Source organism: Centroberyx gerrardi, chromosome 16 (genome assembly GCF_048128805.1).
Source record: "Centroberyx gerrardi isolate f3 chromosome 16, fCenGer3.hap1.cur.20231027, whole genome shotgun sequence".
Lineage (NCBI taxonomy): Eukaryota > Metazoa > Chordata > Actinopteri > Beryciformes > Berycidae > Centroberyx > Centroberyx gerrardi.
Window position 1 is genome coordinate 20,651,860 of NC_136012.1, and position 27,587 is coordinate 20,679,446.

Below are 27,587 nucleotides of genomic sequence, written 5' to 3' on the forward strand. Positions count from 1 at the left end.
AGAAATGGGGGAAGTTACAATGACAGAGGTGTGGGAAGTTACAATGAGAGAGACGGGGGAAGTATAAAAGAGACAAAGGAAAAAAGACATATGACAAACCACCATCATTATTTTGTTTAGCTAATGTACAAGGCTCTATGCAATGCAGACTATCGAAAATATGCATACATATAAATTAAATAATACAAAAATTAATAATAAAAGTAATAGTTTGCAATACCTTGACATTCCTTTTTGTTGACGACACCGTCAGCATTGTGGCGTTTCTGTAAGGAAACAAAAAGAGAGCAATTTTCTTCAGAGACATATTCTATTCTGATGTACACTAATACCAATTAATTAGTAACCATCCAAAGCAAGGGAGGGAAACTTCTCCAAGCGTAACCCTGGAGGAGCACCATGCCCGAGTGAAGAATCAATGGGACAGGGATTTAACAAGGAGGAAGAAAAGATAATCGGACAAACTCTGTCCTGGATTACAAGAGCCTCCTTTGGTCTGGTTTCACTGGGGGAAAAGGCCTGGAGAGGCTGACACCGTGTAGTAATATTTACTATAGAGGGAGAGAGAGAGATGGGCTTATCAAAGTCTGCAGTTACAAGCTACAGAAAGATTAGACTTATACACTGACTGCACAGTGCATGGGAACATCCACACACAGTATGGCTTTGGTCTATGTAATCTTCGCAATGCACAGACTCATATCATATGGCATTTGGTGGATGCTTTTATCCAAGGCACCCTACAGTACCATGAGTGCATACATTTTTCACATGGGTGACCCCAGCGGGAATCCCTAATATTAGTAGCGTTGAAGCCACACTCTACCTATTGAGCTTTACAGGAGCACCTGATAACAAAGGTGCAATCAGTGCAGGACTAAAGGCAGTGATACACAGCATGATATATGGGAAACAGTACCTAAGGAGTTGCCTGAGCATTGTTTCTTAATCACATAGAAAAATTGTGTTGCCAAGAAATGTGTATAGATTTTTGACCTTGTGTCTCACTTTGTTGCCTGTTGCTTGGAGTGTCGCCCATCTATGTTGCCAAGAAAATTGCCTAGTGGATCAAAATCCTAATACTCAGTCCAGCAATATGTATTTTACATCAACAAAAATTCTGTTTACAAACTAACCAACTGTACTGCATGTGATCAAAATCCAATTCAGCAATATTAAATCCCCTCATGTACTTCCTGTTCACTGAATAGTCATGCAATCAAATGTAGCTTAAACAGCAGATTCCAAGGGACAGCTCATCAAGTAGCATGACCCAGAGTAATGGGTCATCAGTAACGTCTTGCACAAAGTTCCTTTTTACATAACACTTGTCCCAGGAGCACAGACAAAACGGCATGTAAATAATCATTGCGTTTTAAAATTTAGCTTCTAAAAACAATCTGTGATATACCTGACTAGTACAGAGGAAGGGAACAAGACACCGAAATCCACATTTCCACCAAAGCTCTCTTTAGTTTGAACTTACAATCTAATTCAGTTTAAAACAGAGTAAAACTACTACTGGTAACTTCACACATTTCCTATTTTTTGTCTTTATTTACCCATGAAATGTATGTTGAGCATGGGAGCCATTTGTTAGCAATGCCCTTCTTCACACTCATGCACTCACACCTGGGAGCTGCCGAGTGTAACTACAGTCTTCTACTGGTCACCGAGGAGCTCCACTGGAGCAGTTGAAGGTTAAGTGCCTTGCCTCATGGCACTTCAACGGTAGTTGTTAAGGGAGGGGAGAGAGTTATTTACTTCCTCTGCCTATCTTTTTCCCCCAAAGATCTGGGGATTCAAACCAGCGACCTTCCAGTCACAAACACATCTGTCCAATCTTTACGCTACAATCACCCAGTCTGTTATCTAAAGCCTACAGTATATGGTCCCTCTGAGTAACAACTGCTTTCAGGCATGAAATAAAGTGAGTGTTCTCTGAAAGGCCTTTGTGAGAAGGAAGAAAGCTTCACTGCTGTGAGTTTTGATGAGTTTTGCAGTCTCTCCATTCTCCTTTGAGGAATGGAAACCATAACAGCTTGCCTAGAGATGGTCAGCAGTGCTTCTTTTTCTCTTTCATCTCTTCTACATCTCCTGTCTTCATCCTTTCGCTGATTCGCTACTGTATATATATCCACTTCTATCTCTCTATATCCACTCTCCCCCCCTCTTGTCTTTGCAAGTCTATCTTTCTCTCCGAGTTCATATTCCAGTCTTTCCCCTTCTTACACACTGCCACTCTGTCCTACAGTCCTCTCACACTCCCTTCCTGCTTCTTTGCTTCTTAGGCTAGTGAAATCCAGTAGAATCAAATTTGATTAAATACCCCTGCAACATTCTGTAGTGTCTAATGAATGGGCTGGCTGTGTCACATGGCGTCAGTCTCTCACCAGCTGCACTATACCCAGGAAAAGTTTGCTAGAGACCTTTACAAAGCTCATTCATCATCCCCTATGCAAGAGCTGTCAGCTTATTTCACTCATCCATACTAACTATTCTCGCTGTCCAGCCTCCTCCTCTATTTTGCCATCTATTTGGCTGTTCTATTTCATTCTTCCTGACCACCAGAGGCAGTGCTTAACACTGGATATTATCCCTTCCTCTTTGTTTTTGCCTGTTCTCTGTCAGCACCCAGGCTAACGAATGCACCCCTGCCACCACTGCCATTAGCAGGCTAGCCCTGGGACAATTAGCTTGCTAGGGAACTGTTTTTGGTGCCCCCATATGTGAACACCTACTATCGGGCATAAGGCATTGACACAGGCAGCTGTGGAATAGCCACTATGCACTGAACCGTGCTTGCTCAGCTTCTAGCTGAGATTCCTATCAAACACTTTTGCTTGTTTCATGTTGAGTAGTTTGTTCAGTCACACTGCACTGGAGGCTATTGCTGGCCATATCGCTAGCTTTGCTGCAGTAGTTGGCAGCCAGCGTCGCCAGTCTCTGGCTAGGTCATACCGGTTGGAGAGGTGGCTACCTACCCAACCAGAAGCTAATGCAGGATAGCGCCAATTCAGTGCAGGGATAGGAGAGATTCCGCTTCGCCTGCAGTCAATAAGGTTGGCAAATGCTTGGCTCCAATGTGTGTAGCTCTTGCATGGCCCCTCTTCAGGCAGAAGAGCGGGCAATAATGAACGCCCCTCATACCTGGGTGTTCAATACCTGACAGAAGGGCTGTCGGATTCCCCATGCATGAATTGCATTTCATGCTGCGGGCTCTGAGGGTAGCCGGGCTACCAGAGGTTGAGGGGCCCTGGCTTGACCACAAGCTGCACCCACTGGTTCACCAGTGGAACACCCAGTAACCCCAAATACCTCTAGGCAGACACAGGGCATGCAACCCCAAAGATTAAGGCTCTGCTCCTTAACTTCCAGCAGGACAAGGACTTCACAGCCCCAACTGACAGTCTTCCCTCTAGTGCCTCCAGTGCCTCCTCACCCTCCGGCCTTAGAGGAGCAGGGCATATCTAACCAGGGGCATTCCACTGGGAGGTCAGGAGGTGGTGATAACAGATGTCTCACTCTCCGAATGGGGAGTTGTGTGGCAGCACAGGATGGTAAGGGGGGTATGGAGTGCAAAAGAGGCTAAGAGCTACTTCCTATACAGTCAGATATCATCTCAGTTGTTTTTATATAAACAAACCGAGGGGCCCATGTCCACCCAGTCTCTGCAAGTACCACGGCAACACATATGGGCCTTCCCTCACCCAGCAAGCCTCAGAGCCATACATCTCCTTGGTATGCAGAATGGTGTGGTGGACTTTCTCTCCCACCACAAAAAGGGGAGCGGAGACGTGGTGAGACATGGTGAATATGATCTGGTGGAAATACATCAAGGCAGCGGTGGACCTCTTTGCCTCACAGTCCTTGACCTGTCCACTTAAATGGGCAGGATGTGCTGGCCCATCCCTGGCCAGACTGCCTCTTCAATTCCTTCCCACCAATCCCTCTACTATTGATAACACACAGAGCCAACAAGACAAGACACAAACTGCTGTTGATTGCCCCAAACTGGGAGACCCTTGTTTCCCAAACTACAGATGCTGCTTGATGGAGAACCACAGTGCATCGCCAGGAGTCAAGACCTGCTCTCACAACTAGAGGGTGGCATCTGACATTTGTTGATATACACTCGATCTGTGTGTGCGCAAGACATTTAATATCTAGCATTAAGCCTTCCTCTAGCGGTCATCCAGAATTCATTGAACCGTAGTTACATCCATAACTCTTGTTTCATGTTGTCCCTCACTACCTGTCTTTTTTTCTTCCCTCTTTCTCCCTTTCTCAAATTCTCTCCCTCTCGCCAACAAAAGACCCATCTCTCCCCTCTCTCTCTGCCCCCCTCTCTCTTTCTCGCTCTCTCTATCTCTCTCTCCCAATCTCAACCCACTATCACTGTCCCCATGGATATGGAGAAGAGGAGAGATATTTAGATGATGTGTGTAATCATAGCGCAGTGGAGGGTGAGAAGCACACAGAGGTTATGTGTAAATACTGCAGCATCAGGCCTCTGTAGACTTCAACCACAGAGAGAAAAAAATTAAGGCAGCAAAGGATAAAAGGGTAGAGCATCTGCAGTGTTACCTTGATTAAGCCGCTAAACCGCCGTCAGTATAAACCTCATGAGATAGTGAACAGTGATAAACCACATGAGGACAATAAAAAGGTTTCTCTTTGGTCTTTTACAGGTTGCAGCAGAACGGTGAGTGTTGTTTCCGTACACTACTAACGTAACAGCATCACAGTGTAAAAGTGCACTGCAGTATGTCGAAATGCATTGTAAACAGTATGCAATTCACGATACTGTATTTTAGATACGTTATCCTACTTGAAATTGAAAATAGCATTATAGCAGAAAGAAAGACATTGCCAGGGACTCCTGTACGAGAAAGGGCCAGCAACAAGATGAGATAAATGTGTCCATAATGCATGATTCATGAAGTTAGGGGTCGATGTTGCCCGGTCATGTCAACTTGTGAGGGTCAGAGCAATGGAGGGAATATACATGTGCGCAGGTGACCTTCAGCAATAAAGACAGCGTCATCATCACTCCGTTGCCATGTTTTTTTCACGAGAGGCCAGGTGAAAAGTGCTGCGCTGGTCCCTTCAGCACTAGATACAAAGTAATGTATAGAGTAACTGTCCACTGGGACCCGCACAGAGGATCGCATTGCAGGGTCACTGCAATACAGTACAATGCAACACTCTCTGACTTGATTCAGACAGACTTAAGTGGATTATTTGTGGACAAAGGGGAAACATATTCTGAGGCCTGTAACCAATTTATTCCCAACAAACAGTAAGACTTCATAGCTGGCAAAACAGGATTTAAAATTATTAACAATGGCAAAATTAATCTGAAATAAACCCTTAATACTAAGATAAATTGCATAGCCTTTTGTCAAGCATCTGTTCAACAGCACAGACTTGCTCGAGGGCAGACAGTTGTTTTGTTTTGTTAGCACTAACTGCCTTTGTGCATGAACATTCAGTATCTAGGTTAATTGACTGAATGAGCACTCTGGGTGCAGCAAGCACAGCTGTGACCTCTGGAGTGAGTGTGTGTGTATGCATGTCTGTGTGTGTCTGATTGTGTGTCTGTGTGTTGGGGAATATCCTGCTGTGGTCATGTAGCCATCACTGCCTCCTCTCTGCTCCACAGGGAGGCACTTCTAAACACTCAGAGGACATACTGTAAGAGACAAAAACAAAAGCCCTACACGCTCTATAGGGACAGTCAATTCAATTCACTTGAGGGAAGTGAATTAAATTGAGGGCAAGTCGCCTACTTCACAGTGATACCAATACAAAAATTTGTGGGGAAAGATTTATTTTGTTATTTTACGCATTTTGCACACTCTGAAGCCTTTGATTCGATAGGTAGTCTTTACTTCAGGAAATACACATGAAGTCATAAAAGTTTTTTGCTATGCCCTTTTACTGCTACCAATTGATTGGCTGATAAAAATTATGCAGTATATTCATGACATAAATGGTTGGAAATTCCAAACTTGAACTGTCACACCAGAGACAAGCAGGACACTTTGGTGGTTTCTCTTCAACTGGTTTCTCCAGTTTTTGAAGGGGAAATGCATGTCTTATAGGCCAGATGATGGCTCAAGATCACTCTTACAGCAACATTGCTTTATAAACACTGTTGTAAAAAGATAGAACATAATAATGGACACAGTCCCTAACAGTGTTGGGGAGTACTCAGATTGCTTTTTTGTGGTAACAGGTAACTTAATGCATTAGTTTTTCAATTTATGTAATCAGTTACTAGCTACTTCTCAAACTTTCATTAGTTTTCACTTTAACATAGTTTTCCTGCTTTCATTTCAGTCAAACATTAAGATCTATTAATTATGGAGAAAAAACAAAACTGCATTTTAAATCATGAAAACTTGTTCATCATACTAGCTACAGAAAATTGTGTTATAATATACTAATTATTGGCAAATAATACTTATGGTTTATTTTATCCTACTTGGGTGCAAGATGGGTTGGGCTTGCCACACAGGACAATACAGTGAATGCCAGAAAGTTGTATTGAAACCAATTACAGCCAAGTATTTTAAAGTCAGTTTAGTAAACTTTTCTGTGATTGCTAACATACCTGGCATTATCTGAAAAGTCCTGGCCCCTCTGGTACTCCAAGCAGGTTAAAACAAACACTAATTATTTACAACTAATATTTGAGACAGGTGTGGTCCTGATATATCTGTCTGGCCTTTGTTAGTAGTGGCTGTTGTTTTTCTCACCAGGTCTTCAATGACCTCCTTGACAGCAGCAACCACCAGGATGAAGAGCAGGGGTACCAGTGTGGTCCAGCGACCGGTAGGAGACACATCTGGGATTTGCTGAAAAAGAGGCAAGACACAATAAGCTTGAACATCAAGTCAAACCCTGTCAAATTCAAAATCAAAGCAAGAATGTTCTTCAGATCTACTTTTCTATTTTGCAGTTTAATCTTTGGTCAGCACCAGTGAGAGAATTGGATGTGCATATAACTTTGATTCACTTGACTTCACAAAATCTATAAAACTTTCCTTTCTTTAGAAAGCCAAACAGCACAGTGGAATTTAGAATGCTGTACTGCAGGGCTATTCAACTATATTGTTCAGGGGGCCACATTGTCAGAAAGCTAAGGGCCCGGGGCCCGGACATTTCATTTCATTATGTATGTACACTTGACACAGCGCGCCACCACATTTTCAAAACTTTTATTTCGCTACATTGCAAAAGTAGCCTAATCATAAATTAAAAAAGAAAATAAATAGGCATTCTTTAAGTAATTAGGCCAAGTGCTATTTTTTTCTTTTCTTTATTTACACATATTTCTCAGTCCAGTCGCTGTTGAATTGACGATTTTCGGCATCAACTTTTCTTTTCTTCAGCATTGATAGTGACATTGATGATGTCATACGATCATTTGCATATCAATATATAATGCTGCACTTGTTATGCACGCCGCGGCGTAGCCCGTTTTAATATAAGTGCTGACTCCGCCCACCCGGGCCAGTTTCGGCGTACGCCGGTAGCAATTACAAGCGGACCCTATCCTACAGTCCCTGCTCTCAGCGGAGGGAGGGGGGCTACGCTGTGTGTGGGAAGCGCTGTGATCATCAGACCTCTCTGGATTAGACAAGCAAGTAGAGAAAACCGGCATCAGCCATACCAATTTATTGCCAAATGCTTTGGGATTCAACACATTAACATTGCTTCCCATGGTCAGAAAAAGTTGCCAGATTTGTCGCTAGTCGCTTTTGAGAAATAAAGTCGCCAGGGGGGTCTGAAAAGTCACTAAGTCTAGCGACAAAGTCGCCAAGTTGGCAACACTGCACCTACCGTACCGGAGTATGTAGAACAGGATCTAGTTTACATTACACAGGAGCGCTCTGCTGGTTTGAAGGATTTATTTTGGCAAAAATGTCCGTTATTCACGTGATTTTTTCTTCTTCAGGTTTTAAATTTTATTTATTTGTAAACAGAACTGATCGGCGGGCTGGTGTGACTTGATTGGCGGGCCGGAGTTGGCCCGTGGGCCGCCAGTTGAATACGCCTGCTGTACTGTTTGCAATGATGCATTGCCAAAGATATTTGGGCATCCAGTCTGGTATCTTAAGATTTGTGACACCAGATGACTGCAGGGGTCTTGTCAGCTCACTAGGAAGATTTCCCTGAGAGTATGATATGACTTTGAATCAAGACTCTGGCATGTACTGTACAGCACACACTCACACTCAAAACACACACACACACAAAATGATGAAGCTTCTGGTGTCACCATTGGTGTCACAGGGCTCTCCTTGAGCTTGGCAGGACCATTTGTTAGGGAGGGGTCGGAGGAGCAGGCTATAGTATGTGGGGGCTCATTAACCATTAGGATGACATGACTATGGAGGCAGGAAGAGAGCACATCTGTCACTCTATCACAGTATGTATTAGTATGAAGCAGGGAGGGGCACGGTGACTTACTGTAAGCACACAGAATGTCATGCAGTTATGATGGGAAGATAGAGGTTGTGATCTTTAAGAATGATGATGTGCAAGAAAATGGGAATGCTGTGTGCCCTTCCCACAACGGTGTCTTTAAAAACCTGGTCCATAATTAAAGTGAAAAATTGTCATTCCATCATTGGCCTTGTTTACATGGTGATTTATTGGATAAATATTTTTTCACTGTGAAATTTATTGTCTGGTCTTTTGATACAAGGACTGACTGGATGAAATGTTGGGTTAAGAAAGTTGTAAAAAGCCTCTTTTCCATCTACAAACTCTTCAAGAATATATGCAAACTTACCCAAAATTTATATAAACTAAATTTGTTTGCGCATATGCAGCGCAAACAAATGTATCTGTAAAACAATTGCCATCTTCTCCTCATCACTGAATGATTAATTATTTAGCAATTTAAAATCGACCAAAATAAACAGTCAAAAATCTTCACAATTAAAGCCAAGCAAGTGAGGGCCAGAGGAGACAACAGTCCCTTCAACACTGCTTGAAGGAAACTCGGTAGAAATAGATCTCTCCTCTTCCTCATCAGCATAGATGTTTTATTCAAGGTTGCAGCATCGACAGGGCGGGTAATGAAGATTCACACCAGCTGCTTTTCAAAGCCGCAGCTTCAAGGTCGTTGGATTAGGGCCTCGCCTATCCTCAAAGCCCTCGTTAGAGCGGGGCAGCCTGTCAGCACAAATATAGGTAAAGACAGAATCTGAGTCCTATGAAGCCTTCCTTCTCTCCATTGTTTAATCTGCTCTGCTGCGCTTTTGAACACCTGAGACGTGACTCTGGGCTCCTTTGAATCATGTAGTCATGATTGGTGGGTGAGGCTCAAGTGTTCTTAAAAGGGATTAAAGGTGACCCACATAGGAAAGCCACTGCAAAACTTCCTCAGGGCCAGAAAGTCTATTTGTTCTGCTCGCACTTTACCCAAACTGTGTGTGTGTGTGTGTGGGTGGCTGACATCAGGCAGTAATCAAAACATCACCAGAGCCAATAATCGACTGGACACTGCAACTCGCCACCCAGGAGCAGCTTATTTCTGCAACAAATCTAATCCTAATGTTTCTTCTCACTCTGCTATCCTACTACTCATGTGGTTCAGGATCGGTTGGGATACTTATGTGTGCTGTACAGGCTATATCTCACACTATAGTACAGGACAGTTCAATTCCTTCACTGCAGTGTGGTACAGACTAGGGATGCACCGATCCGATACTGATATCGGATATCGGTCCGATACTGACTCAAATAGCTGGATCGGGTATCGGTGACAATGGGGCCGATCTATTCAATTCAATTCTATGTTTATGTCTACGTGCGCATACTACGTCATGCGTCAGCAACGCGCCGGTAGACCCGGCCAGAGCCATATAGAGAGAAAACCATCTCTCTATATGGCTCTGGACCCGGCCATTTGCCTTCGGTCCGTCCGGTGGCTCCTCCGGTCCAGCATCTCCGGAGGATCCCGCCTGCCGTGCGCAGCATCTCGCGCACTGAATTCTCGCTCGTGGGGCGCGAGCCTCCCGCAGCTAGCATCCAGGCTAACAAGCTAACCTGGCGCCCAACCCTCATAACAGAGCCGGGGTCGGGGTGAGGTGACCGGGGGTCGGGGTGAGCTGACCGGGGGTCGGTGCTGATGCTCGGTAGTTAAAAACACACCTGCATGAATACTCTGTCTCTGTTATATGTTTAAACTCTCCCGGGTCACCGCGCGGCCGAGCAGGCTGCCATTTAACCTGCGAGGTAAAGTAGTTTTCCACCAATTATACAATCGGCGCGTCCAGCCAGTAGGTCAACGTTGTTTCCTGCCACAACATGATTTAAAGTGTTTTCCGTGTTCGTCAGGTACTGCTGCTCCATTCGGCCGACACATAGTCAGACTAACATACCTTGATTTTTTTTCTGAGGGCTGTTTCATAAAGCAAGATTACCAGTTAAGCCAGAGTTATTTCAGTAATTTAGGTTTATTCTGCATATTTTGAATGTTTTGTTTTTACCAAGTTACTTGTTTATACTACTTGTGTGAATTGTGATTTAATTTATCAAGTTTGTTTGCACTAGTTTGTGACTTAATTGTGACTTAATTGTGATTTAATGTTTACATTTTGTTCTCATTTGATGCAGTTGTATTGTTTTATACTGGAATTTTAATTCCTGACCAATTTGTTGCTGCATTTAAAAGGTTTACACTTGAATTGTAGTTCCTGTTAATTTTGAAGATGTTTTACCAAGTTGCTGGAGCACGATTATTTATTATTTTAATAATAAATAACAATTGAGTACATTTATATCTATGTATTTATTTGTTACATAGGAAAGCAATGTTAAAGTCAAGCCTGATGTTGCTTTACACATAAAAGAATGATCCCAGTCTCTTCCACACAGTGAGGCATAGCCTACAGTTTATTAATTAAACACTGGTATCGGATCGGTACTCGGTATCGGCCGATACCCAAAGCCCAGTTATCGGTATCGGTATCTGGACTGAAAAAGTCGGATCGGTGCATCCCTAGTACAGACACAGTAAAAGAACAAACTAGAAGGGCACTCTGAGAGCGCAGACCTCCGCCAAGGTTCGTGCTATTATTGCTTGTTCGTGAGTCGGATCCGGATCCGCTCCAAAATTTAATGGGTTCTTCCTTGGCCCATGCTACACCCTTCCACAAAGTTTCATGAAAATCGGGCCAGTAGTTTTTCCGTAATCCTGCTAACAGACAAACAAACAAACAAACGGCACCGAAAACATGACCTCCTTGGCGGAGTTAAATATGGCCCTCCACTGCAGCTCATGCATTTTAAAAGGCATGTGATATGTAGTATAATGTGTGTTGAGGCAGCAGGCAAATCTAGTTTCCTTTTGAGAGAGGCACACGTAGTATTACATGTATTATTCATTATGAGGATATATAAAGTACTCTGCGTCTGTGAGTGTGTGTGTGTGTATGTGTGGTTTATTAAATTACAGACGTGACCTTTGGATATGGTGTCTAGGCCACGGCAGTAAAAAAAGAACACTCGCACACTAATGAATCGTAAACAAAAACGAAAAAATTGAGGCTGCAAAGAAGGTTAGTGCTACATTATAATGGAATTTTACCTATTATTGGTACACACAAATCTATGACAACAACAATAACACATCTGATCTCTTACCTGCAAGAGTGCAATGAAGAGAAAGAAGGAGTTGGCTGCCCTCCTGAACTGCGAGTAGAGGAACCGAGGAAGGAAGGTGAGGACATTATATTTCGCTGTGCTGGAGACCAGATCCGGCAGAGAGCGAGAGAGCGAGAGAGAGACAGAGAGACAGACAGACAGACAGAGCATAAAAAATGGTTAGTTTCCTAAGTTTGAGCACCATCTTTCTGCACCATCAACGTTTCAAAACATACAAGATTGAATCTGACAATTGCCTGGTTCTGTATTCTACAACCTGAATATTACGATTACCCTGGCCATTCAAATACACTTCAATATAACCACTACCTTGGCCCCAAGCCCACCCATTCCAGGAAGTTGTTTGTTCCCTGAGTGGAGGAAGTGTGGCGGGCGGAGACGGTGTGTGTGTCTGTGTGTGTGATTGATGAACGGCAGGGACCACTGGACTAAATGACCATAAAGAAAAATTAGGAGGAGGAAAGGAGCTGGTAGAAAGGATGTAAAGAGCTCCTGGCAGATGTGAGCTATGTGTGCCAGGGCCCGCACTGGGGTGGAGGAGGAGAGGAGGGGTGGGGGTGTTGGTGAATGGTGGTATACTGAGGCTGGTAGAGCCTTCAGCAGCCCACCGACTCAGACCTCCAGCAGTCTGATTTACAGCTGCATTAAAGGGCCAGTCAGAACAGCCACTTTGAGAGAAGATATATGCCGTGATGTATGCCAAGCCACCGGCAACGCTTTGCTTACCCACGCGCACACAAACACACAGTCACACACACATACAAGCAGCATAAGAGACTACAGCCTCCAACTTATCTGAAGGGGCCGAGCATATGGAGTCTAGCAGTGGTGATACCACTGTTTTATCCCTGTGGGGCTGTATCATATTTGACAAGGGAGTTTTTAAACAATGTTTTCACTTGTACCATGTCCAGAAGCATGATGTATAGTAAAAAAGAAAAAAAAAAAAGAGCTTGTTTTCCATTCATTGTCATCCTGGCTGATTGGTACAGTGGAGCAGTGTATATGTTGAGAGAGGGGGAGTGAAAGAGAGTGAGCAAGAGAGCAAGGCATTGTTCTGACAGCAGTACAATGAAATACCAGCCTCACAGAGGAGCCTGATGGAGAGCCTTGTCAGAACAAGGGTCAAGAAAGGAGCCAAGCTATCAAGCTTTGTTTCATTCAACAGAGTCTAGTTAGTCCCCCCGGCTTCCCATGGAAAAGAAGAAAAATCATAATCTGCGGGTCACCTGTCAAAAATCTGCAGTTTGAAAAAGAGGTTTACTGCAATACTCTATGGTCTTCAAAACAGAGAGGTAAAATACAAATTTTCATGAAATGTAGACAGAGCAGAATAACAATTGTTTTTAAAATCATTTCAACTTACGTAGGGTGGTATCAATAAGGAATGCAGGAGATTTCACATCGCCATTAGTTACCATACACAAAACATAGTGTAAAGATTTGGCTCTATTCAAGAATTTCAACAGGCCTTATGCAGCTACATTCCAGGAGGAGAGTCTGACAGCATTTATTACACATACTAAACATAAATATATTGGACAGAAAGGCCAGTTCATTGTAAAAAAAAAAAAAAGGCAAAACTGTTAGCTAGATTGCTATATTTAACAGTATGTATGTTTGTCTGTGTTGTGTCTGTCTAAATCTAAAAAACAGTGCAATAACACTTATGTATAGCTATAGGTAAAAGCATGCTGTAAAATTTCCCCAATTTTGATTTGGTTGCTCTATGGGTGGTGAAAAGCAAGACCGTAGAAACAGAATAAAAGCTTGACAATCCATCACTGACATTGAGAGGTAGGTATTTAAGATGATTTTCTACATGATTGTGTAACTTTCTTTTATTTTTTTCTTAGCCTCAGTGCATTTTTGGTGATTCAGCCCGTTTTCAGATCAGAAAAACGTTCAAAACCAGGGGGAAATCTAGTGTAGTTTTTATTCACTCATTCAGATGAAAGTACATAGTTTTCTGCTTGGTATAGGCACAGAACTGCATATTGCTGATACGTCACCATACCTTACATACTGGGCTTTTGCTGGGTCACACAGTCAATGGCGATATGTTTGATACTATATGAAGACACTTTCATCCAGGACACCTTACAGTACTGTGAGTGCATTTATACTTACGTACAGGTGGCCCCAGTGGGAACCAAACTCCTAAGCCTGCTAGTGTTAATGCATTAGTGCCATACTCCCTTGAGATACAAAGAAATGGCAGCTCAGGATGCCACTCTGACAGCAGATCCAGCCCAAATCTATTTGTCAACTCGTCTTCTAGATCACCCTCCTCTCTCTCTTATCATTTTATCTTCTTCACTCCATCCTTCTTTCTGATCTCATGGGGTAGCACTGTAAAACATGCCATGTCCTATTCTCTAGTTATCCCTCTACTGTAAAACTTCCTCCACCTACGCAGGGCCAGATAAAGAGCTGCTTTCACGCTCCTGTTAATGGTTGATTATGGATCTTCCTCGCCTCTCATTTCCTGCCTGTGCCCTAAGGATCAAGACGACAATACAGGAGCACTTCCTCTGCTTGTTCAGCTTACAGCTATCCAGATAATAGCCATGCAGCACCAGTCAGAAGGAAAGCTTTTAATTCAAACTATCAACACTGCTACTAAAGTGCAAATTATGTCATCATGAATGTCTGTTTTAGTTTGCCATATCCAAACTGATCTGGCCAGACACAGATTGGGGATGGGTAGAAAAACAGGATGAAAAAAACAGTAGCATCTCATTAGAAATTAATGAAAGTTATATTTCCACAAAAACTGGAGTCCTGAAAAATCCCTGACAGATACAATTACCAGTACAGTATGTGTGGTAAAAACTTCAGGCAGTAAAGTGAAAACTACCTTAGAGCTAGTTACACACTTGTCAGCTGTGAGCGTCTTGGCAAGCAATGTAATAATTACAAGTGTTTTATATGATTGCTGTCATGGATACAGACAGTCTTTTAATCTTTTGGCAACACCTTTTATTGAGCCAACAAATGTTCATACAGACAGCTCAAATACGATTTATTTGCATATCTGATACGAGTCGGATATGATCTTTTCAGATCATATTTAAAGGTCCCATATTCTACACTTTCCAGTGTTTTATTTTACGTCTTGAGGTCCATTAAAAGCTGTTTTTTTGTGGTGTCATGTACCAAAAACACTCTCCATCCATTTTCCAGCATCTCTCTGAGCCTTACCAAGAACAGGCTGTTTTTGTTGCTGTGTCTTTAAGGCTCATTAATATTAACGACCCTCTGTGGGACCTTTAAACCACATATAGGTGGTTTGAAATGTGATTCAAATCACATCTCTGAAAACGCAACTCAGTCATCAACTTAGATCAGATTTCAAGTGGGGTTTTTTCCGTCACTCCCCCCCAGCAGGTGAATACAAATGAAGAGCACAAATGAAGAGATATATACCACCCTCCTGTGATGTTGACGCTGTCTTGTACGACAAATGTGTTCTGCACCACGACTGGAAAATGCCATCATAATAAGCAACAGCGAAACTTCCATGTTACTAGCTTGTTGCTAGCACTCAGAGCTGCAGAAAACACAGCTGTAGTCAACGCGTGCATGCCTGCTTTGTTACTATGACAACCACTTTCCTAATGACAGCAAATGATTATACTGTCTAAACGTACAAATCTGATCTGGTCATTTTTAAATTGCAATGTGTACAAATCTGATTTGCCTGCTCTCTGAATACAGTGAAAGGGTTTAGAGTAACAATATGTTACATGTCATTAGTTTACAGTCTTGCAAATCTAGCCAGATAGTAGCTTAAACTTTTATTATTGAAAGACACTGTAAAAAAGACGTGTATATACTGCTTGCACTTACAAAAAATGGCAGTACTGTGAAGTGCTATCTCACTGATCTATAGGGCAGTATATACTGCCCAATTAGTCCATCAGAGCCATCTGTGGGACTGTAGGATTTACCACCACATGTTCAAGCACATGAGAGATAAGCGAATCAAACACGGCCAACAGCTGGCCACTGAAGCTTACAACCACAGTTAACTCAGACATGCACAGTTCAACACTGACTTCAACAAAATGTTACAGTCACTTATGGAAAAACCAAGCTCTAGATGCTTGCTAATACCGCTACCAAGCATAAAAATGGTGATGCTGTGAGAGACCTTCATATGGGAACATGTTGAATGGGATTTGGAGAGTTTAGCAGCTTCGGTGCTTTACCATTCAGTAGAGCCTTGACTGTTAACATTGCTAAAGTCATTTGCAGGAGGTCAGTGGTGAGGCTCATATGAGTCATAATGTTTTTATGTTCCTCTGTGGAATAACCGTCTCAAGACACACACAGAAAGTTGATGTGGATACTGTGTGGTCAGACAAGTGGACAGATAATGCCTGCCTTGGCATGAAGGATGACATGACAAAATGGCTCTCCCCTTGTCAAACTTATGTTGTGTACACACACAACTGCACAAGAACCTGCATAAGGCTGAAAGACTGGTTAGACTGGTCATTTTGACATGAGCTGACAGTGAAACAACTTGCATAATGAGCTATTCCCCTGTCATTTTTTGTTTCCGTGTCTAGATGTGCCTGTATCCGTGTTTATGGTGAATGTGTGTATCTGTGTGTGTGTGTGTGTGCGTGTGTGTATGTGCGTGTGTGTGTGTGTGTGTATATGTGTGTGTGTATATGTGTCTGTATGTACGTCTGTGTGTGTGTGTGTCTCATTTGTCCCTTGCTTCCCACATAAAACATGTAATATCAGCATTTCAAGGACACACAAAGGAATAATGTCTTGCCCTGCCACTCCTGTTTGCCATAGGACAAGTTGTGCACATCTCACCACATGCATGTTTACATTATGGCCAGATCTGCTCTGACAACCAGTGCAGCTGAATAAACAGCAATGCAATCCTCACATGCTCGACAGCATTAAGACCAGAGTGGTACAGAATTTAATGGACATATTACTATAAATGAAACTATTAATGACAGTTGAGTACAGTGATGGTGTGTGTGTGTGTGTGTGTGTGTGTGTGTGTGTGTGTGTGTGAAGTATCTGAAACACTATGCCAGTAGTGGTGCAGCAGATGGAGAATGATAGCACACTGTGTGAAAACTTCTGGGTTCCTACATCAGTTTGCTTGAAAGGGGAAGCGTGAATGTGATATCTTGAGGCAACACTGTGTGTAGAAATGGGTATTTGTAACCAGACTTGGATCAAATCATTTTTGCATATATTTATAGTTTGTTTTAGCCTACTCAGGTGTTGGATGGCTGGGGTTTGCCACAAAGGACCATACAATGAGTGCCAGAAAGTTCAAACTATAGCCTAGGTTCTGATGCAATATACTACAACCATCTGGTTGTAGTATATCAGAAATCTGATATCTACTTAACTGAAAAGAGAAGCTTAAGGAAACAAGGGCAAGATTCACAGAGGACCACCACCCCTTTTCTCACAACTGAGTCAGAGCAGAGTAATTTCAAGGACCTAATGGAAAGGAGCACAGAGGGCATCCTCCAGTCCTCTTAGCTGCCTGTGTCTCTCGCGCGAACTTCATACATGGACATAAAAATCTTATCTCAGAAGGGCTACAACTATAACGCCCAGGTTCATTGGCTTTTTGATTTGTTCCTCATTCCTCTGCTGTTTGTAGCTGTGTGCGTCTGTCTGTGTGAGCACGTACATATCTCAGGCCGCTCATGCAGCAGGAATGCTAACACTAATATCCCTTGACAGAGGACAGCCCGCCCAGACCTGACCTTTTAATGCTAAAACCGCTACAATCCTCCATGAAGAACAACAGGATGCAAAGGGCCTAGTCTGGAATATCTGGACTAATCCACCACAAGTGGATCAAACCTTGCAGCTACTGATCAAACCTGAAATGGCCATGGGTGCCATCATGGTCTCGACTATGGGCCAATGGGAACAGGTTGACATTTGTGTGGCAGCTACACAACCAAAGTATGACTCAATTCAGCTGGTATGCTTGAGACTCTGAGGGTTTATGTAGGGTTAAAGGCAAAGTGGCCAGTTATGCTGCAGGTCATCACGAAAAGCACTGCCCGCCTCTGGGCTGCCATTACCAGGTTCAAAAATAGTAGCAATTCTCACAAATCCAAATATACTTCAGAGAAAAACTTTCAAGTGTGAATTTTGTAGTAACTGAACTTAAATGAACTTTCTAACCACTTTCAAGTCAAATCAAATGGGAAAAGAACCTCTACCTCACAACATTACATTAAAGATACTGGGTGATAAATGATTGAGGTCAACCTTGTGCGATTGGTATGCAGCCTATTTTTGTGGCCCTGTAGGACAGGAGCCTCTATTCACCAGCTGCACATTAAATCTCTATCAGGTCATAAAGGCGTGCGTGCAAAGATTCCTCAACTGCCAATTGACCCGTCTTCATTTTCTGCTGTACATCACAAGGAGGCCATATTTAAAATTGTGATAAATTACTATTGCGTCTCCAACATTGTTGCCTCCACAGCAGCCATATCTCCTGCTTGTCATGTGACAACACTGATGTAGTGTCTGTTGCCCTCCCTTTTGTTCTTTCATGTGCTATATTCAGGGCAAAGCGAGCCCAGGTGGGAGGCAGGGCCATGAAGAGGTGCAGAGTGACAGTGTGCAAAATGCGCATAGTCCCACAAGCACTTCTAGGCCCTCTGAGACAACTTGCATTGAATTGAGAGCTGATGATGGAACAAGACAGAGCTGTGACCCCACTGTTTTCAAAGCAGCCTCCTGTTGTAATGAGTTTAAAGAATTGGCTAGGTGCCTTGGAATCTATACATTCTAAATGATGCAAGGAATATAGCGTGCGGTGCATCACTCAGACGCACCTCAATTATCCACCGTATCAAGCAAATATGTAATGTGCAGCAACGCCCCTGTGACCTGTGTTTCAGTCTGTGTCACAAGATGATAAGAAAATATCCAATAATAAGTGCCCTAGCCCTTTTTAGGTGCTCAGGTGGAGGGATGGGGTGGGGGGTATGTGTGATTGAAGGGAGTGAAGCTCCATTAACTTTAAAAACTCCAGATGTTAACACCAACGTGTTATGGTAGCACAGTGAGAATCGCGAAACAAAACATCTAATAAAATAAAAAAAACACATATATTTTTGATCCACTAGCCACTGTGTGTGGTAGATTCCTAAATTCTACCAGCCACTTGCCACTTTTTTAAAATCAATGTTAATGCTTCCCCTTTATCTAAACTATTTTAATTTACTGACTCACCATCAGTTCATAAAGTTAAAACTTCCTATCACATCCAACAAATAGCCAGCCATGAATGGAACACCTCCTTACCTGACTCGATTGCTGCAGAACTTGGTGAACTGCGGCTGATTGAGGAATATCAGTCGGGCATCTTCTTGATCAGCTAAGGATGTCTTTTCTGAAGTGTCCTCTGTCTTTTCATACCCTGCAAAATGGGAGAAAAGAACAGATACTCTAAGGAACAAAGCCTTCCTTGGACACAAACAAAAGCAAAAGCAAAATTGATTTATGTATAAGTGTTTGTCTTATTGATGGATGACTTAGTCCTCAAAAGTCTTTGGAGTCTGTAACATTGTAAAAAGGCACACAAGTTCGTACAGTAGTGAACATTGTTGTTTTACAGCTACTGTCTACACTGAGTCAAAACTATAGAGGCCCTGGTGGGTCAGCAGGCTTAGGTGTGTATTATGTCATTGCAATGTCATGGGTTCAAACACTGCTCATGACATTTGCTGTGAATCATCCCCTCTTTTTCCTCCTATGTTTCCTGTTGCCTTCTACTACGCACCATCAAATAAGACAGAGATGCCAAGGAAAGTGAAAAAACACTGTGGAGGCCATAAAGATGAAAGCATTCAGTTCTCGCAAAGTCAAAAACATGCATGGAGGAGAATATTTTGCTGAGCTAAAGCAGAAAACCTAAAAAAATATGACAGGGTGTCTAGACAGGACTCGATTTCCAAGACGGCTCTTGTGAGGAGGAAGGCAAAATCAAGGGCAGATCTCTCACTGTCTTCTACAGGGTCATCCATCATCACACCTACAGCTCAGGTGGCATGGTGGTGTGTCTGTGTGTGTGTGTGTGTGTGTGTGTGTGTGTGTGTGTGTGTGTGTGTATGTGTGTGTGTGCTTGTATTCCTAAGAGCTATCATAGAGAGAGTGAATTGTGTCTAAGAGGTGCACTTACACAGAGATATCGGCCTGGGAGGCCATCTCAACAAGTACAACAGTAAAGTTGTGCATGAACGTATGGGGGCAATAAATAAAGTGGCAACATGTTGCACAGCTATGTTACAGTGTTACAGTTAAATGACTATTACAAAATAATTCCTAGCCTAAGTCACATTCATCTCTGTAGAAAGTCAACAATTTTGTCACTTATTCCTAAAGCTGTCAGTAGATGCGCATGTAGTCTGCTTATTCAAAGCACACATTGAATAACACACATTTTCCTGTAAGAGCTTTCTGTGGTTATTGTCTTTGCTGGGAATGCCATTTGATTAGAGCTGGGGATTTCCTATGAAGACTTTCTGACTTCCTGCTGGCAAGAGTGGATAAAGCTTATCTGTGCGGATCAGGTCCAACAGTATGGTGTCAGATGGCTACAGCACAGTGAGTGCACCCCAGATCTGGATCAAACACTGCAAATAATTATTAGTATTTTTTTTTTTAGTACCAGATGTGTGGAGCCAATGCAATGAGTTTTCAGAACTCCGGGAAAGTATTAGAACATCAAATTAGTATACATTTCTGTGATGGACAACTTATATGACACCATCTAAATTGTCTTTAAGCGTTATACCCTACCCCTCTGGTGCCCCATTTGCCCAGTTCTTGGGAATTTTAACAGTTGGTTTCTCTCCTACCGAATTATAAGACCCCCAACATCAGTATGGGACACAACTATTGTTTTTATTTTTCAAGGTAATTGATATTCAGCTTTAATGGAACTGTAATATGTTATCAGTGATCCAAATAAGGAATGTAATTATATAGGGTTAAATACAACTGTGCCACCCCCTATATAAGCATCATGTGTTGACATGATCAACAAGTCTCTCACCTTATGTGGGCATTGTGCCCAGCTCTTGGCTCGGCTTATCTCGGCCATCAAAAGGCCACAGCTAGCTACTGAATTCCTTGGGGATGAATCCTGGCATTAACATTAGAAAATGAAGTGGTGGACCTCTGAGAAATAGACCTATAGATGGGATGCTTAATGTGATGAGCAAATAAAATAAAATGTCAGAGCCACTAAGCCTCGTTGATAAAAGTAGAATACAAACCTAATAAAGACAATGGCTTACGAAGGTTTCAATCATTACGCCTTGCTCTGGCCTCTACATCAAACAAATACAGTATTTAATTGGCAAGTGTTGGCCAGCATTCAGTACTGAAACAGTTCTACTTGGACTGATGACACTCTTCTTCTCTCTATCTCTGTGAGAGTGAGATACTGCTCTGCTCCCACCAAGTTCAACAAAGTGGGATGGAGCTTTGTTGACCAAATCGACAGGAATCAAATGAGGCTGTACGTGGGTGGCAGAGATGCTTATGTATGTAACACTGTTCTTTTTTATTTGGTCTAACATCACACTCAAATGTTATTGATTTGTGACCAGGGAGCCAGCTTGTTTTTTTGTTGAGCACTCCTATTAGTTTGGACTACTCCAAGATGACTAACAAGCCTAGTTTGTTAACACCAACACAAATCTATGGGGCCTACAGCCAGCAAAGCTAGATTACCAACAATGATAAAATCCAATTCAAAGGATCAATCATTCATTCATTTTTCATTCTCCTCTAGGCTGTTATTCATAAGTCCATGAGCTGTATCCTTATGCTAACTGAAATCAACTTAGAGTCTCCAATCCATCTGACTAGCATGGTTTTGGAAAAAATACAATAAAAATGAAAAATGGTGCAAAATGTTGAGTCTAGAGAGAAGGTTGCTCTATTAATTCTGAAGGACAGACATCAAAACCTGACATTTACCGCTGATGTTTCAGATGGCTAAAAAATAAATTCTGCTATCAAACTCCATTATAGCTGCACTGGAAATATTTTGATGTGATGTTGCATAGAACATACACATTTTTACTGCATATCTCTATAGGAGTTCATGGATGGCTAACAACAACTACTGGGTTCTCTCTGGAGAGCTGTAGTTAGCACAACTCTCTTATTTTCATTTTGAAAACTAGTCAAAAAATTGTGCTTAAGACATGTGCAAACAGAAAAGGAAAATAAGGCCCACGTTGTAATATTTCAGTATGTGTCTTGGCTCTAACTGTTCAGGAAGTAAGTTTGCCAGTTTGTAATTATTGATAGCGAGAGCTGAAGAAATACTCCGAAATGCCAGTGGCTGAAAAACAAATGTCCTACAAAAGTGAAGTACCATTTGCAGCTGACAAGGACACACCCACAAATGCAGGTTGGATAGCCATCTTGTATGTAAGATGAGAAATGGTAACCTTTAAGGCCTGCGGATCACATTTCCCTATCCTGATGTTTTAATTGATATGTCTAGCTTAGCCCTCTCAGCACAGCAAAGCGCACACTACTGTGAAACTGTGTGAAGTCAACAGTATTGCCAGCCTCTCAGGTTGCTGCGTGCATGTGTTCCAATAGGTGCTGGATGGTCTTCCCAAACACGCAGCGGTGGTGGGTATCGGGGGTTTGGGGTCGGGGTAAGGGGTGGCAAAGCATCTACGGCTACAGATGAAACCCTGGTGCTTAAAATGGACTGGAAGGAAGTACGATTTTGAGGGAGGGAGGGAGGGAGGGGGACATGGGTAGGGAAGTTAGCTGCTTTAAACGTCAACAACAACAAACCGCAGTGTCATGAGGCGTTGTAACCGGAGTCCTCACCGGATATGCCCCAGTTGCAATCTGCGCCCCCGTCCCCCTGCCTCTTTCTTCCTTGTCTGTGTCAACTCCAGAGGAAATAGACTGGAAGGCTGACACAGTTTTCAAAGTCAGTCTTCCTGCCCCCCCCCCCCCCCCCCCCCCCCCCCGTCTCTCTTATTCTCACCTTCCTCTCTGTACTTTCACACTCTGACTCATGTTACGTAAACCCCATATCTTTAATTACATATCTTGTCGTTTTAGTGATCCACTTGGGCTCGTATGGAGGATTAGTGGGGAGTGACTGCTTAACATTCTTCTTTCACATCATCATCCTCTGATTCTCTCTCTCTTTAGCATGTGCTCTGGGGCTAAAAATAACCGGCCCCCCTGTAGTCCTTTGGTCACTGGGGGCAACATGGGTTGGCTATCCCAGCTCTGTTATGCAACAGCCCACCCAGATGACAGAGCAGCATAGGTGGCTTATTGGATTAGCGTAGAGGCAAGAGGGCCCATGGATCCAGGCAGCAACCGGAGCTTAGGGAGTGGTGCCTACTGCTTAAGTAGAGAAACTTGCTACCATGATGCCCGTGATTATCCCACGTGGTGTTTGCGGTAAGGGATTTGTAGCCTGATATAGACGCACAGTGTCCACAGTATGATGCAGTCAACTGGTAATCTAATATAACATTCCTTTAAAGTAACACAATTGTGGGTTTTGTGTACAGTGTGAAACAGGATCATCTTGGAAGCCAGTGACAGATGTAAGAGATGTGATCGTTTGCCCAGAATTGGCTGCAATCTGTTAAAAAAAAAAAATATATATATATATATATATATATATATATATATATATATAAAGCCTAGACAGCTGTGGTTACACTCACAGTTTCAATGTGTTTTCAATCATTCAAACATAACAGGACACACAGAGCGAAACAGAATTTTGCTCACATTGGTATGGGATCTTCAATACCAGATTTAGAAGTGGTCAGATTAGCCTTGTGATTGGATTTCAGTCTGGACACAATCCAGCCTCAATGTGTGTATGAGCAATCAATGTAAAGAGAAAGAGAGGACAAGCGGGAATGAAGAAACATATTTAAATAAATGTGGTCACGGTAGAAGCATAACTTTCAGGCCAAGTGTGGACAGACAGCAATCTCATAAAATCCAAGCTTTAAGATCAAATCTCAAAAATCAATTGTAGAATAGGTAATTTTGCCAAAGTGATGCAGGGAGCCAAGAGCTTAGTGGAGAGACAAGTGGTTGGGACAGACTGACAGCATTGCCTAAAGGTGAGGGAAGCAACACAGACTCAAAGCCATGCTGCCTCATTGACCCTGGACTCGATGAACGCAAGTCTACATGATATGGCTACAGTTATAATCACAATTTTTGTTAGATATTAGTCTTGCTGATTTTGAAACAAAATCATTTTACTGCACTTTTGGCATCTTGTACCAACAACTTTATCATTTAAGTACAGCGTACATTTTAAATGAAATGAAATGTCTCAAAATTGCTGATGCCAATATTAAACAATTATTAATTTGGGAAACTAAAACTGTAACAACGCTACATGACCAGCCTCCACATGATGCTCAATCCTACAGAATGATCTCTAAGATGTCAACAATAATGTCACCTGAGCCAGAGATGGAGACAAATCAGATCACATCTCCCTTTGGAGAATTTAATGGAGCTTGTCTGCAAACAGTAGTCAAAGACAGGTGTCCTGACATTCGCATGACACCCTTTGATAAATCTCAATAAAGTAAGTGTAATCAAGGAATTAGAACCCACAATGACAAAAGAAAACAAGGAGTTGGCATAGCTAGTGACTGCAGCATAAGCCCTGTGTAAAATAGCAGGCCAGAGGAGCTGGCTGAGCGGCTGTGATTGATGTTGTGTCTCTATGTTCTGAATGAGCCCACACAGCGGGAGCCTGTGCACCGGGCTAGGCCAGGTGCTGCATTGCACCAGTGACGGACCGGCTGGTACTGCTACTGCTTAACTTAGTCCTTCTGCTCTCTCCTTTTAGCAGGTTTGACATATGGTGAAGAAAATCAAGTTTTGTCCAAAGTTTCTGGTAAAGTTAAATACAAAAAACATTATAGATTATTTAGGGCTTGCAATTGCAAATATACTTTATTTTAAGGTATAGCCTACTGGTATGGATCCAAACAAAAGTATGTGTTTATACTGTAACGTCATCAATGATAATTTTGTTCTTTATTTTTTTCAAATGAATAGGCTATACAGTAGGACTTTCAAACTGCAGCAGTATGATACAGAATTTGGGATAGTAAATGAACTTGAGTGTGCGATGAAATGTTTCAACTCATTTGTGTGTATGCTGCATAAATACATGCAGTACATTTTGGATAACTGACCAATTTATTGATCACTGACACCAAATTTCTGACTCTGTCCTGAAATAAATATTGAACCATTTACATTAGCTCAACATAAACTGGCAGCAAAAGTTTTAGGAATAAATAAAATATACAAATAATCGAATAAACAGGCAAACTAACAGCCATGCAATCAATGGAACATAGGCTGACCAACAGTTTTTCACCCCTTCCCATCCTACACAGTCGTTTTGGACTGGACTAGACTACTCCACAAAGTTGCATGCATTTTTGTTCATTGGAACGCAGTTTTTGTCAGAAGAAAGGAAGAAAGCGATAAAGAACACATACAAAAAAACAATAGGCTGCCTGACCTGTAGGCCTGGCCACCTAATGAGAGAATGAGCCATCCACCTACAGCTAAGTTTTTATCTAAAATTCTCTAACTCAACACATTCAACTTGATATTTCAGACTTTGAAACATAAAGCATAATGTTGAACAGTTATATAATTACGCCCCAAATCTCTTAGGAAAAGTATGAGAGAGAAAATAAAAATGGAAACCACTTTGAAGTTCATGTGTAGCCTAGCTGTGGCTTTTGCCAAATTAGAAGGACCACATTTACACACTAACAGTCAGTCAGTCTGAAGGGAGGTAGGGTGGGGGTGACAGAGGAGGTGGAGGGTCCAACATCAAAATAGCCTTTCCCCAGCTTCCCCTGCAGAGGCATTTATGGGATCTCTCTCTCCCGTATCCAGTTAATTTCCTTAGTTTCTGCCACAGACATATTGTGTGGATAATGTACTCTGCCACTGACACAGATTTCTCAGTGGGAACTGCTCTTAGTATTCCCTGGTGGACATTGCATCGTCTCCGCACTAATTTCATTAACCGTAAGCGAGTCACGGCTCAACCACCCAGACATCAATAAAGAGAGCAAGAATGGGAAGCTTACTCATTCTCTCTGTTTTACTAGGTTTCATAACAACACTCTTCGTCTATTGATGTAGCAACCATATTAGCCATGCTAGTTGGCAATATAAAGAAAATGTGAGTCAAAGCATGAGAAGAGGAGAGAAAAAAAAAGAGTTGGTGACAGAGGGCCAAATAAAGCTCAGTGGACGTAGAGAGCAGAAGCACACGGCTCTGGAGGGGAAGCCTCCGGAGGAGGGATCAATGCCACCAAGTGTCGTAATGAGTTTGGACGCAGGCCAGATGTCAGGATTATTGCTTGTGTCAGCCAACAGACAGACGGGCGGAACAATGGTCACAAGGGGGCACGTATTTCGGAGGGGGAGCCCACTGGGGAAAAACTGGGCCCAGTATGGCTTGGCATTGGCCAAGGCATCTCTGTCTTTCCCGGTCTGTCTTTTTCTCGCTCTCTGAGTGTTCTAGGTTACACAAATACTCTGAAACCAACAGGCATGGGAAATCCTTTCTGTGACGCCTCTGTACGGAAACTGTTTGAGGTGGAGAATAAAACTATGTAAATCAGACTGGAAGACTTTTCATAATACTAGTTGGCTCACCGATGCCAAGGAGCATTTCTGTAACCTTGTACAGTAAAAGAAAACATATTATGTTTTTTGAGTGGCTGGCTTTGTCCCTCAATGACAGCTGAAGATCATGGTGACAACAACAACAAACTACTGAACTTATAACCCCAGCTAGGTTTGTTGGCTTTCACACTTCATTTGAGGGATATAACATTATCAATATCATTCTCTGCAGATTTATGGTATGCAGGGTGGTAACATATTAGCTCAGGTCAGGCAGAGTTGGTGGATTGCTGCATGACTGTCAACTCAATCAAGATTAAATGCATCAAATGGCAGCATGACAGGAACAATAGTGACTTGATACCTTGCACATATTACCTTACACAGCATGTCGTGACCAGGTTAACACTCAGGGTTAAACACTAAGAGTACATGAAAACAACTGGCCATACTGAGCTGACTGAGCCTTTAAAAATACATCCACACAATACCAAAATGTCACAGTAGAATGGGGCTGAAGTATAATGTCTCACGATTGTAACCGTAACAGCACTAATCCTTGTTTTTAAAGCTCAGAGGATCAACTCAGAAATCATTATTATAGCTGTGCTATTTCTAGTAACACCGGCCTATTCTGGCTATTTGTGCTTGAGTTCAAACCAAGCCATCATAAAAGATATGTGGCATGCTGCATTTTACAGCACGCTTTCAGTAAATAGCTACTATGGCTATGATTATACTGTACTGATTCAGACCAGGTGGCTCCATGACTAAGGCATAGGAATATAAGACTTTTTCAGAAAGGCCCATCACTCGATCCCCGGGGGTTTAACAGCCAGCTAGAGGCTAATCAGAATGATAGAAAGGCTTTCTGTTCTTCCAGAAATAGGCCCGGGCAGAGTCCAATCCAACTGTTGCGATATTGAACAAGCTCTAATGAAGCTGAGAGACTCATAGGCAGGTCAATAAAACTGTAGAGAAGGAGGCACGTGGTCTGGCTAGATCCAGGCTCCCACGCCATTCATTCAATAATACCAGGGTGGGGGAAACAGCTCGAGGCCACTGCCATTGATCTAACATGAACAAATGAGTGGCAAGCGCGCCACAGTCAGAGTCTCTATGAAGAGAAACGGCATCAAATACTTAACTGGAAACACAAAATGCAGAGAAATGACTAGTGG

At 42.5% G+C, this 27,587-nt stretch overlaps 1 protein-coding gene across 7 annotated transcripts in view; it reads right to left on the bottom strand.

The window, feature by feature from the left end:
• Positions 1-27,587, bottom strand: part of atp8a1 (ATPase phospholipid transporting 8A1) — a 111,876-nt gene that overhangs the window by 75,621 nt on the left and 8,668 nt on the right. For all 7 annotated transcript variants that reach the window (XM_071900261.2, XM_071900257.2, XM_071900259.2 and 4 more), the window contains exons 2-5: positions 19,012-19,126; positions 11,668-11,767; positions 6,765-6,863; positions 221-266 (exon numbers count right to left, since the gene is read on the bottom strand). In XM_071900261.2, coding sequence (XP_071756362.1) covers positions 221-266; positions 6,765-6,863; positions 11,668-11,767; positions 19,012-19,126 — 360 coding nt within the window. The remainder of the gene's footprint in view (positions 1-220; positions 267-6,764; positions 6,864-11,667; positions 11,768-19,011; positions 19,127-27,587) is intronic.